This window comes from Aplidium turbinatum, chromosome 18 (genome assembly GCF_918807975.1).
Source record: "Aplidium turbinatum chromosome 18, kaAplTurb1.1, whole genome shotgun sequence".
NCBI classification, from domain to species: Eukaryota; Metazoa; Chordata; class Ascidiacea; order Aplousobranchia; family Polyclinidae; genus Aplidium; species Aplidium turbinatum.
In genome coordinates this window covers 12,704,373-12,718,041 of record NC_137489.1, presented here as the reverse complement: position 1 = coordinate 12,718,041, position 13,669 = coordinate 12,704,373, and the positions used below count along the sequence as shown (strand labels likewise).

At 38.6% G+C, this 13,669-nt stretch overlaps 1 protein-coding gene across 2 annotated transcripts in view; it reads right to left on the bottom strand.

The window, feature by feature from the left end:
- Nucleotides 1–1,157: 1,157 nt before the first annotated feature.
- Nucleotides 1,158–13,669, bottom strand: part of LOC145787705 (uncharacterized) — a 43,234-nt gene continuing 30,722 nt past the window's right edge. Inside the window, exons 4-6 of one of the 2 annotated variants that reach the window (XM_082599505.1) lie at nt 12,974–13,167; nt 11,347–11,470; nt 1,158–2,524 (exon numbers count right to left, since the gene is read on the bottom strand). In XM_082599505.1, the coding sequence (XP_082455631.1) occupies nt 2,122–2,524; nt 11,347–11,470; nt 12,974–13,167 (721 nt within the window). In that variant the 3' untranslated portion in view covers nt 1,158–2,121. The remainder of the gene's footprint in view (nt 2,525–11,346; nt 11,471–12,973; nt 13,168–13,669) is intronic. The other variant, XM_082599506.1, reaches the window with a different exon arrangement.

Below are 13,669 nucleotides of genomic sequence, written 5' to 3'. Positions count from 1 at the left end.
AAGCGCACACCCCGAGAGTCAAACCAGCGCCGCGTGATCTTGAGCCGGGCGCGTAACCACGGGGCGGATAAAGTGTCCGTCAGTGACCTAGATGCATAATACAGATTTATCAAGTTCCATGACAGAGGATCCCTTTTTGTAAAAGTATGTGCTCCAAACTGATTAATCTAAAAACGAGCATTCTTCAATAGAACTGGATAGGTTTCTTTCTCAACCGAGAGAAAAATTTAACCATTGATTGTTCAGGTAAAACTTTATTGATTTCAGGTCTAAACATTCAAGCTGAAGCTCCGCGTTTGTTATTTTTTATAACTTACTTTTAACGGTCGTGAAAAAATAAAAGATGTTTTTTTTTGTTAGATCTTGAAGGAGCTTCGCAAAACAAAAAGCAATGCTGACTGCTGAAATTTTACCAGGCCATTTTTGAAGTAGATGACACTGAGTATACATCTCTCCTAAACGGGAAAACAAATAAAAATTGTTGATGTTTGACCGGAAATTACTTTTCGGGTCAGCAAACCTTTCCAAAATCAAATGCAACTGATAGGCTATATGCTGACTTGGTCAGAGTTGCTTCCAAACAGTTGGTTTAGCTACCGAGAAAACTTGAAATCTAACTTCCAAATTGGAAAACCAAGCGCGATATTCCCAGATAGCAAATCAGTTCCTTTTGTAATGATCTTACGTCTTCAGAGGTTGAAATCAATATGAAAAAAATTGATTTGCTGACACTTTACATTGATCACAATGGCTCTGAGGATCAACTTTCTTTGGAATGATGGTAATTTGCTCTCTGGTGTACCGTAGTGTGCAGATTTGTAAACGTTTTCCGATGGGGTGGGGTTCCAATTTATCCTTGCGATGTACTCAGTATTGCCATCTGTTTTCTTGTTTCGAAACAAACGTCACATTGACACAACATTATTATGTTGTATCAATGTATTGTCATGTCATTATTAAGTTTAAACTGTATGTTGTGTTTTTGATAGTTGCTTAGGCCTAAATCCTTTGCTATTTTTGTTTCAGTGCTTCAACACTTTCTGTCAGGTTCGAAGCGATTCTGAGGAATATCGGATAGGTTCGGCAAGCTTATTAAATGTCTTCTGCTCTTCACCTTTCACAAGCACAGTGCAATCATGGTGTTGAAACAACAAAACTACAGTCAAAGCGTTTAATCCAACAGCGGCAATGTCAACCTGACGATGGATTGAACATCGTGAACCAAACCAAACAACACTTTTTAGATAACATATAGAATACGATGGTAAATATACAAAAACTATTCGTGCACTTGAGAAACGCAGTATCAAAGCAAAAATAAGCGCCTTTTACAAAAAAAAACTTTTTAGTTCAATTCAAAAACAAACTGTGTTATCTCAAAATGTGACAAATGTCTCAAAGTCAGCACAAATATATTAAACTTGAGGAGTTACCTCAAAACTAACATTTGTTATCTGTATCTTCTTGTGCACTCAGGTATTCATAGCTACCAATCCTCTTCGAAGGGATAAACAAACAGGAGGCTTTTACTTCTAAGCTTAAAACCCCGTTTCGAGGGCCATATGCTTGAGTTACTGTCTGTTTAATGATTCTTGTTTTAGTAAAATTGGAAAGCAAGCCAGAGTCATTTGTTATGGTTTTGGACCATTTGTCAGGTTTTGATAATAGCAGGTTTTTAAAATAGTACTTTGTACCAGGCCCTATTGACAGTGTCACGCATCAGTAATACTTATTGGCACCAAGCGATTTAAAAAAAAAGTGCGTACAAGTATAAAAGTAGCAAAAAACAGCAAAACAAACAATTAAAGCGGAAGCATAATTATGCGAAACGTCAAAACAGCTGCTTGATCAGAACAAACAAGGATTTGCAATTTTGCATATAATTGCATTAGCAATGGACGAGAGTGCTGTACTCGTGAAGTAAATTTCTTAAGAAACATTGCCAAAAGTCCAAGAAATGTCGCCCACTTTAGGTCTTGGATCATCTCAGTATGCAACTCCGTCGCAAAAGAATGTGTCAACCTTTGGTGTATCAATCAAATTTAAAAGACTAGATAGATGAATAAAAAGCATTTGAACAGAAGAACCACTATAATATCTCACTTCATGCAGTTTCAACGTCTACCGACATTTCTTGTTCGTATGATCCTTCATCGCCACTCCAAGAGTCAAGGGGCTCTGCCTTTTACCAACCTTGCAGTGGCGGCGACTCGGTCTAGTAAAATGATTCAAAATCACGAACAAAAAACTTTTGCTAATTTTTTTCGCTGTGAAGACTTGTTGAAGATTTGAAAACGTACAAAATACAATAACCACCATACGGCTCAAGTGCTGCTTCTTCAGACCATTAAAGAAAATGAGTAACAAAACAAAGCATGAAAAACGCAATCCGCATAGGTGGTATAAAATATCAAGGTACAAGAAGTAGCAAAAGGGGGCACAAGATAGTAACGTTGTCGCGTTGATTCCGTCTCTCCATGGTTCATTCTTGATCTTGCTCGTCGTCTCCTTGATTTTGCTCCTCCTGTAGAAACACACTTAGTTGTGGCCATGTTGCTGTCAAACCGGATATTAGTGCTTCGCCTTAGCCGTTCATATAAACGTTGATCGTAAGTCGTTGCACTAAATAGGCAAATTATAATAAAAAATTCAAAAAAACTTTCCACTAATTGATGGAACAGTTCGGAATGGCCCGTTTCGGCGAGTCCGTTTCGGCGAGTCCGATTCGGCGAGTCCGATTCGACTAGTCCGATTCGGCGAGTTCCCTATTCGGCGAGAGCCCTTTTCGGCGAGTGCCCTATTCGGCGAGTTTTTGAAATTTTTAAAAGGAAATTATCGGGTACCGTAGCCTAATTGCAATTGCCGTTTTTACATCGTTTTAACGTCGCTAAACGTTGAAATCGTGCAGAAAGGAATAAAAAGAAAATGTTTGAACTATTAATTAAATTAAAATTCGTCATGTCAGTTCAGTTGTTTTTATTTCTGACCATCATATGAAAAACAATACACGTCAACATAGCAAAGGTAGAAGCGACAATTCACGTCAACATAGCAAAGGTGTAGAAAAAGGTAGAAGCGACAAAACGCGAACGTTAAAACGTGCTTGTGACCAAAGTAAGTTATTGAGTTGAAAGAAATTTGGCAAGGTTGCATCACCTTCAAAAAAATTTAAGATATGAAGGAAAAATAAAACAAAGAAAATGTTACAAAAAGAATAATGTTTATGTCTATAAGTTAGTACTTTTGAATAGATAAAATCATAGGCGCCTAACTATTTTTTTGGCCGTGGGGGCGAAAGCGTGTTTCATCAGCAGCAACGTAAATTCAGCAAAATGTCACGCAGATGGATGATGTAATTATGTCGTCACACTAGGATTGCTTTTATTGCCACACTCGGAGTTATCGCTACGTTCGACCTACCGTTAATTATTATAAACAAAGCTTGACCAAAACACATGCTATGCGTCTGCGTTGGCTAGCGGTTGATGGACTGCGACTCTTTAAGCTAAGCGCAACATAAAGTTTAGCAACGAACTAGATTTATTAGCATGAAACAAGAGACGAAAAGGTTTACTAAAAGGTATACTGTAAATGGAATGAAAATACTAACTTGATCATATGCTTGAAAATATACCTGTTGAAAGCAAAATCATTCATGTTTACATCAATTCAACAGCACGTCACCTTTAATAAATTTAAAAGTTGCTGACATCCGTAAACAGCCCTTGAAGAATAGTTACAGAGAGACGTTTGATTAAGTTTTCGACTTGACATTGCTCCCTTTCCACTACAATATCGCAACTTATGGCTGACCAGCTTTCAAGTTTCAATTCGCTGTAAAACGCCTGTTTTCGTGTTCAGCAGATGAAACAAAAGGTGCGCATATTCCCCGCCTTTGATCGGGTTTCTATGGCAACGGACGTGTGTGCGCCATGCAGTTTGCGCGAGTTGTTGTGTTGATTATGCCGCTTGTGCGACTGTGGGGAGTGCGGTTTGTACCAGCCCTTGTTACGTTGGTTAGTGATAACCTCGGGCCGAGACTTCAAGTTCATTTTCACAGCAACCGATTCACTGCCGCGACAATTCTCTGCAGAGGTTTCGACTTTCGAAAGCGACAGGAGGCTGTTTGCAAGCGCATTAAGTTAAACGCACGCTGCGTCAACGTAGCAAATTATGTTGTTTTTGGGTGCATTCAACATCTGATGACATTGAATCGACGCAAAATGGTAGATGTTTGCTATGTCACAGGCAGCAAAATCAGTCATTTTTACATTGATTCAACGTCTGCAGACCTTAAATCAACGTAAAAATGACAGATTTTTTTGTCTGGGGTGGGATTGTAGCATCGCTACTCGTTCTAGTGATTATTTACTGCGAAGCTGTTGCGGTTTGTATTTAAAAATGTTTTCCTGCTGCCGATCGCTAGTTCATCTATTGTTTTATGTATCAATGCCGCATAAAAAGTTGCTCCCACGCGGAAATATGCGTGGGGGCCTGGCCCCCACGGCTTAGGCGCCTATGGTTAAAATGATTAGTTTGGATCAACAAATGTGTGACCTACACTCCTACAGCTTAGATTGAAAGGAAATTATCGGGTAGGCTACCGTAGCCTAGTTATACCGACCAGCAAAAATTTGTTCCAAGAACCCAGTTAGCCTAACAGTTCATTTTTACATTGTAGCAACAGAATGAAAAGGCTAACCAAATGTGTGGCCTATCGTTTTAACGTCGCTAAACGTTGAAATCGTGTAGAAAAGGGTGCTTTTGCTGACTCGGATACGTTGAAACTGAGAAACATTCACAGAAGCCCTACGATACGTTGCATTTTTAAGATAATGTATTCAGACGTTGAATCAATGTACAAGTGAAATGTTATGCTAAATGGGTTCTTGGAACAAATCGTAGGGCTTCTGTGAATGTTTCTCAGTTTCAAAGTATCCTAGTCAGCAAAAGCTCCCTTTTGTACACGATTTCAACGTTTAGCGACGTTAACACGATAGGTCACACATTTGTTTAGCCTTTTCATTCTGTTACTACAATGTAAAATTGAACTGTGTTCTTGGAACAATTTTTTGCTGGTCGGGATAACTAGGCTCTACGGTACCCGATAATTTCCTTTCAATCCAAGCTGTAGGCCACACATTTGTTGTTCCAAACTAATCATTTTAACTATTCAAAAGTACTAACTTATAGACATAAACATGATCTATTTTTTTTTTTTTTTTGTAACATTTTCTTTGTTTTATTTGAAAGTGTTGCGACCGTGCCAAATTTCTTTCAACTCAATAACTTACTTCGGTCACAAGCACGTTTTAACGTTCGCGTTTTGTCGCTTCTACCTTTTTCTACACCTTTGCTATGTTGACGTATTGTTTTTGATATCATGATCAGAAAGAAACACAACTGAACTGACATGACGAATTCAAGCACGTTTTAACGTTCGCGTTTTGTCGCTTCTACCTTTGCTATGTTGACGTGTATTGTTTTTCATATGATGGTCAGAAATAAAAACAACCAAACTGACATGACGAATTTTAATTTAATAGTTCAAACATTTTCTTTTTATTCCTTTCTGCACGATTTCAACGTTTAGCGACGTTAAAACGATGTAAAAACGGCAATTATAATTAGGCTACGATACCCGATAATTTCCTTTCAAAAATTCCAAAACCTCGCCGAATAGGGCACTCGCCGAATAGGGAACTCGCCGAATCGGACTAGTCGAATCGGACTCGCCGAATCGGACTCGCCGAATAGTAGCAGAGCCGGAACAGTTACCCACGGACCGAAAAGCTCTTATCTAGTGGTTTCGCAAAATTGCAGAGACTCTGGACTACTGGCGCAGCGCTGGTTATCGATGTTGACAAAATGAAGTTTCCACTTGTTTGTAGTTATAGTGCTGTTGTCAGAAAGTATTTAATGTGCTGGAAGAATCATGGAGTGCACTGCTCAACTGCATATGTCGAGAGATTTCAGACAGCAAATCAGTCGTTTTTACATTGATTCAACATCTGCAGACTGTTAACTGCAAACGTTTAATCAATGTAAAAAATGACCGATTTGCTGTCTGGGACAGCATCTTCATACTTCTTTTCATTGCTTCATTTACACAGCAATGACGAGAACAAGAGAAGAAGCTTTACTTTTATTACCTACCGGTGCTGTAGTGTTTATGGTTTGTTTTCGGTGCAAACTTGGGTAGACATTTTTCACCTATATTTTCGAGTTGCTTAGGTGCAGTAGATGTAAAAACCGTCTGGAGGCCGAAAATTTCGGGGGTGGAAGGTGCCCAAACGGCTGCTCCCACTTTTGGGGCTACAGGACAATGAAGCGCATACAAGAAAATGTCAAAATGTTTTAAATTATTGCATGTGGGTAGTCAATTTAGGGTAATTTGGCCCAAAAAATTGTTTAAAAGCACCTATTTTCATTTAAAATCATCACAAAGCCAGTTATTTACATTAAAATAGCGAAAAATTGCAAAAACAACGTCAAAAAGCACAATATTTTGCAAATGGTTAGCTGGTTACCGTACCGTATATAATATAGTTGTTGTTTGTTTTACTCAATGAAATGATCTTCTTCAATGTCATGCTACACTACACATTGTCTCTTACAGGTACAAAAACTAAGGCATTGCAACTCTAATTTTGCACATTGACAGGTGTCACATTTAGCTATCTTGCACTTGCAAGTCTTCGTCAGTCTTTCCAAATGTTGTGCTCTTGCATCTGTTGTCCACTGAATGCTCAGCTCATTCTGCAATTTAACCCAACCGCAATGTTCAAACAGACTGATTTATAGTGTTTCCACATAATTATCTATCCTGCCTGATACGCGCTGCAATGAACATGTAGAGTCAGGGCATCAAGTGTAAGTGGAAGGTCCCTTAATTCATTCGATGATGATGAGACGAACAGCTCTTACCGAAATCGATTCAAGTTGGCCTCCTTTTTTGCATATGCAAATGAAACAAAATCAGCAATATCTGACATGCTCTCAGTCAGACATGCTTCTGATGGTAGCCAGCTGAACCTTTGGAAAACTCTTGTGAGTTGTTCCACTTTAGGATATTGCTTCCACATATGGAACCAGCTGCGTTTAGAAATTTTGTAAAAGGAGCTTGTTGCATCTCCTCCAGCAAATGCATGAAAAACAATATACCCAAGCAGACAGCCTCTCCTAAATGATTGTACGCAGCATTGATGGAGATGGTCTTCCTGTGTTTTCCAGAGCCAAAGTCCACAGTTATTTGGGTGTTGGCATTCCAATCAATAAACTGCTTCATAAAAGCAAGGAGGATGATAATTACATCTGTATCCACAGTCCGTACACATAGTGTTAACAAACCACTTCGCAACATATCCTTAATGTGGCAAACAATCCTGTTATCAGCCTCTTCTAAGGCAAGGTGATCACCATAGCTTGTATCATAATTGCCAATATTGGCCCAAACACTACTACCGCTAGTGATGCAAAAGTATTTTTGCCATGACCAATGATGCTCTTTGCTGATGTCAGCAATAAGTTGGTTCAATCTCGTTTTGTTTGCCGAGTTTGTAAGATATGAGCCAGAAAAGTTTGGCAGTAGGAGATCCTTTTTTCAAACTTAAGTTCTGAGCTAGTGTCCGACCCACGTTGTTTCCTTGTAATGCTCTTTATGCTTAAGGCGTGGTATTGATCTGCAACCAAGTCAGTTCTGTGCTGCTTTTCTCCCATGCTGGCTGTCTCATTTAAGACCATTATTGTAAATTCCTCAAATGTAGAATTTTTTTTCACGGTAGCCTCTTTAGCTCGAATGATGACAGAAAGATCAACCACAAGCTCATCTGCCTTTTCTGGATAAGTGACTGACTTTCTTGTCAAGCAATCAATGATCCTTGATTTTGGGTTGTGATATAGTAAACCATCTTTGGTTGCCAGGCACTCTGGTAACCCTACAAATACAGACATTAAGAATTGAACGCATATTACAAATTACTTTCAACTAATTTGCTGGCTAACAATAAAACAAAACTACAGAAAAAGTAGACATAAAAAATATAAAAGGCCTTCTTTCAAACCTGTAAATTCGAAGCAAAAAACATCCATTGCAAGTTCTTTCCTGTTCCAACAGGCATCACGACGCTTGTTCATCATTGCAGGATTAAACATCATTTTAGGGCATTCCATTTGAATTTTCCCAGCAGTGCTTGGCAACGTCAAAGCGTTCTTTCTGATTAGTGTTTTTATTACATCATCTGTCCCTTCAACAAAACGGGTCTTCTTGAAATTGTTGTACTGTGCCTTTCCCAAGTCAAAGATTTTCTTACAATCAACAGTAACCTCTACTGGAAAAGATTTTCTTACAATCAACAGTAACCTCTACTGGAAAAATGGCCGACGAGTTCAGCTTTGTAAACTGTTGTTGCCTGCTGAATGGGTTAATGTGGAGCTTTTTGTATATCTTTTTACAGTCCTGCACAAACTGCTCGATAAATGCCGCTGAACATTCTTTGTGTTGCTTGGTCATAGTATTATTCTTACCATCGACTTTCTCCAGGTAGTGAAGCATCTCTGGAAGAGATATCTCGATCTTGCGTAGAAAGTCTAGATCTTCCTTGTTGACCAAATTGATATATCCTCCTTGGGATGCTTTTACTTGTTTGTTGTTTTGCTCGTGGCGCTGGTCAAACGCTACTTTGAAGAATTGCTGTCCCACAGACCAGCCATAAAGTGTTCAAACAAATAGAATGTGTAACACTTCGATTTATCTTAAGTTTTGTATGAAGACTGACGACATCCTAGCATCATAATTGATGTGATCCAATGCAAAAAAATGGAGGTATTAATTCTTCGATTATGCTTATGAAAAGTGGAAGGTTAGCCTCTCGCAAGAATCTCACGTACAGTAGAACTGTTTTTATGATTTGTAGAATGTTGAACCAATACTTGAACATTGTACTTTCATTACTTTTAGACAACCAATCTTGGCATGATTGTTGTCCATCTTCATGTTCTGATAGTTCATAAGCATCCTTTGAAAGTTTTTTCAAGCATACTGCTGTCATTTGCAAAGCGTATCTTGCTTTTTTAATGTGGTTCACATCACATATGGCATTGGCCAATTCGACAGTATGTAAAGCAGTCGAGTTGATAATCGTATCAAGACCAGTGCCTTTCAGCAGCTGTCCAACACAGAGTAGAGCAGTATGTTCAATATGCAATCCACCTAGGAAACAAAAGTAATCGTCTTGTTGTGGACATAACCACTGTATCTGTTTCTTCATTGCGTACAGCGGTTGATCTGAACAGTGAACAACCAACAGCGACCTGGCCGGGATTCAGATATGCTGTATAATCTTTGGCAATGCTCATAATGTGCAGATGCAAATCCCAGCTATGATTCAAATGATCGATTATTGGAAGAATGCTATTGATTGTTGTGATGTTTGCAGTTTGATCTCTTGCTTTAGTTGTATGGTATGCAACCCATGAAGGAGGAGTACCGGTACTGTAATCTTCTTCTTCTCTTTACATTGCAGTAATTGCTGACAGCATCTTTCACATTCAGCAGTAATCTTCTTGAACACTGTTTTATTGTTGGAGTATCAGTTGAATGTTTTCTTTAAAAGATTCTTCAAAGTCATGCATAGTGCATTGGGGGCGTTGTGCATGTTTAGACAGATTTGCAAGTGATACATTGAGGAATGTATCAAGCGAACATGCGCTATTTGACTTCAGTTGGTGTACCTCATCTGTCGCCATGTCTGCATACTTTCTTCTGACCCGCTGTTCATCTGGATCATTATGCAATTGAAACTGCAAGATTGAAACGGATGTTCCATGCAAGTGATGAATTGCAGCAGAACTGGAGCTGCTTTGGTCGATGTTGTCATCCACTACCACAGTAAATACACCATGTCGTAGGGCAATTGGCAATACTCTTCCACCTGATCTGCAGTAAAGGTATTTTACTGTAACCGAGAGTTCTTCAATGAAGCAAAGAGTGCTATAGTAAGATAAGGTTACCGGTATCCCATGATGGAACAAGACTTGCATCAAGTTTTTTGACCTAATAATAGAGTACAGCTTGATCGTAAGGTGGCAGTTGATAAAACCAGCCTTGTCCTTTGTGCGTCCATGAGAGAGCTGTGACTGAGTTGCAGGGGTGTGACAGGGACGAGTGAAAGTTTTGGTGTTCTTTACAATCAACCCACAAATAGTTTGATAAGGCAAACAAATTTTGTCATATTCTGGCTGCTTCTGGCAAATTAGTGTAATCAGGATGGTGAAGTCAGAACCACAAAAGTGATAGCTTGTTTATTCTAACACTAATCAGTTTTCATAGCCTATTGGATAATTCTAACACTGCTTGGTTTGTACCAATATTAGGTCATATTATATGAGACAAACAAAAGATGTACCCTAACTCAGAAAGATTTGTTACAATGGTGTGTCTATTGACTGAATAAAGGGAAGTCAAACTTTTCTATTCCCTGCTGGAAATAGACTAAACAAAAGAGGAATCTAATTTTTGTATTCCCTGTAGGGAATAGGCTAGTAGGCCTATAGTTGGATTTCTCTTTGTGACTGACCAATCTCAATGTTTCCCGAAGACTGACTGACTGCTTAACAATCCTACTCTTAAAACTCAAAAGTTAATCTGTCTGGTGCAAATGCAATTCAAAACTAAATTCGCACCCCTTTCACTGCCCAGGTCACTGTAAACTTGCCTCCCGCTTTCGCATATTGGCTTGCCACGTAGCCTACACAAAAACGGTCATTTTATCCATACGGTTTTAGTGTTTTGGACAACTGTTGTCCATTATCTGCTTCAATGATTGTTTTGGGTTAAAAAGGATGCTTCCAAACGGTTTTTCAGGCCAAATTACCCCCAAACAAGTACTCATATGCCATTTAAAAAAAATAAAACAATTTTTCTACATGCGCTCTAGCCATCACTACCCCCCAAACGGAAGCGGCATTTTGGGGACCTTCCACCCCCGAAATTTTCGGGCTCCAGACGGATTTTGAGTCTGATGTGTCTAAGGAACTTGAAAATGCATATGAAAAATGTCTACCCAAATTTGCACAAAACAGCCCTAAAACGTGCATAACTGACCAGACTTTCCTATCGAGGATTTCTATAATGCACAAGTGTAAAACAAACTTTGCATACCCAGTTACCCACCTAGCGAAATCCGCTCTTTTTGCACTTATTCAACGCTTGCAGACGCTGAAACAATGTAAAAAGAGCGATCTAAATGGGTAGCAAGCAAACGGTTTGCCTTTCTGACGTCGTTTCAACGTCGGAAAACAATGTAAAAATGGCAACGTTTGACGAGTGGGTGCTGAGATAAGTACTTTATGACCTCTGGGATGAGTTGACGACGCCTGTCCAGTATTTGCAGTTGCTTCTCCAACCGCTCTCTGTTGTACCAGGCGAAAGTCATCAGCCAGAGAATGTAACCCAGTGCCAAGAAGAAATCTGCAATGCAGAACCAAACACGCATTGCCACCACACATTTTTGTAAACTAGACACTAGCATTACAAAGCATTAGTGCATTATGTCATCCAAACAAGGACTTGGGATGAGGTTTTCAAACGTGATTAAATGATTTTGATCTAGGTATAGAACATTACTATTCAATGATACCAACAAATTTTGTTAACTTGTTACTACTGTTTGTTGGGAACAGGACATTCTGTCGCGGCCGACCTGTAGCAGAACAACTGACCGCAGCCGACTTGTCGCATCTCACCGTTAGAAGACTTGACGTGAACTCTACTATGTCCATTGAGCATATCTTGCCTTTTGCAGATACTTTTGTTTGCCAATATTTATTTTCATCACAGTTTTTTTTTACTGGGCACTTGCTGTGATGAAAACGTTATCCAACATGTTCTTAAAACAAGAAGCAGTTTAAAGGGGTCTGCTACTATTCGGTGAGTCCGATTCGGTGAGTTTCTAACATCTAACCCCTAACCCTAACCTTAACCTCTAACCCCGAACCCTAAAACGGCAATGATAATTAGGCTACGGGTACGGTACCCAACAATTAAAAAAAAAATTAAAAAAATCACTGAATAGGGATCGAACTCACCGAATCGGACTCACTGAAACGGGTCTGCTACTATTCGGTGAGTCCGATTCGGTGAAAGCCTTTTTTGGAGAGTTCTCTATTCGGTGATTTTTTGAATTTTTTTTTAAAATTATCGGGTACCGTAGCCTAATTATCATTGCCGCTTTTACATCGTTTTAACGTCGCTAAACGTTGAAATAAGACCCTAACCCCGTAACCCCTAACCCTGAAACGGCAATGATAATTAGGCTACGGTACCCGATAATTTAAAAAACATATCACCGAATAGGGAACTCTCCGAAAAAGGCTCTCACCGAATAGGAAACTCACCGAAACGGGCCATTTCGAGTCTAGCAGACCCCTTTCAAAAATACGAAACAGCAGGGCTGTTGACAATATCGCTCTTGAATTATAGTTGTTTTTCTGAAATCACGCATTTACATACTTCAAACTTTTCCCTGACCTCGAATTGAGAAACAAGTTGCTCTGGCACCTAGGCTTGATTTAATTAAGCGTAGGACAAAAAATCTGAACCAAGCAAAGCTTGTGTTTTTGTGGTACAAAAGTTGTTTACAAATACTAGACTAGAGTCTATAACAAACGGGTCCCCTCAAGTATGGAAAGAAAAAGAACATCAAAAGAGTTTCACAAAAGGTCAAGAATATAAAACCTAAACTGAACAAAACATTTTATAACCAAACATTGCTAAACTAAACATTCTATTTGAATAAGGATCTTTTAATGATCCCTTTTTGGGGTGAAACAGGCTGTAGAGTGTAGAGATTTTATAAATTAATAACTATATTTGATGCTTTTTTGCTTGGCATTGAGCACTTTTTGTAGTATTAATATTATTAATTTAATAGTATTTATTGTTTAAAACCTAAATTGTAAATATTACCAATACCTTTCACAGAAGTGCTATGTGAAGGACAGGTAGGACATTTCAACGATTCATTATTTGGAATCTCGCACGACAATGAAGAAGTGTTAATCATTTTTTCCGTGTATAGTGTTGTCGATGGAGCGGGGGAAGATGTAACGTAAATTTCAGGAGTCACAACTCTATCAACACAAACAGTGCTTGCAGGATCATCAAACCTGCAAGAAAAAAGGAAGTAATTAACACAACTCAACAAGGCGCTTCATCATGCGATGGATTTTTATGATCCAACATTTCATTACTTGAGTTCCCATTATCAGTATATTCTATTATTCTATCGCTAAATTTTAATCACCTTGACAGATAAACAAATAATCAAAATAAATCACAAAACGAAAAATTTTCAAAGCGATGAAATATACTGTTGAAGAAATGCATTTGCGAAGAAAAGTCGGGACAAAATGGCATGGTAATTACAAGTCCAGCGTGAAATGGTTAAATGTTATATGATGAAATGTTGGAAGATTAAATATCGAGTGACGACATGTCATAAACTATTTTGTAGTTAACCCTATAATAACCTAACTATTTATGTTTTGTCAAAACTTGTTCACAATGCTACCGTCTTAACTACACATTTTAGCTAATTAAACTTCACTCTTAACTTTTTACTCACAAATTTGGTGCAATGTGCTTGACCTTATAGTTTGAATAGTTTCA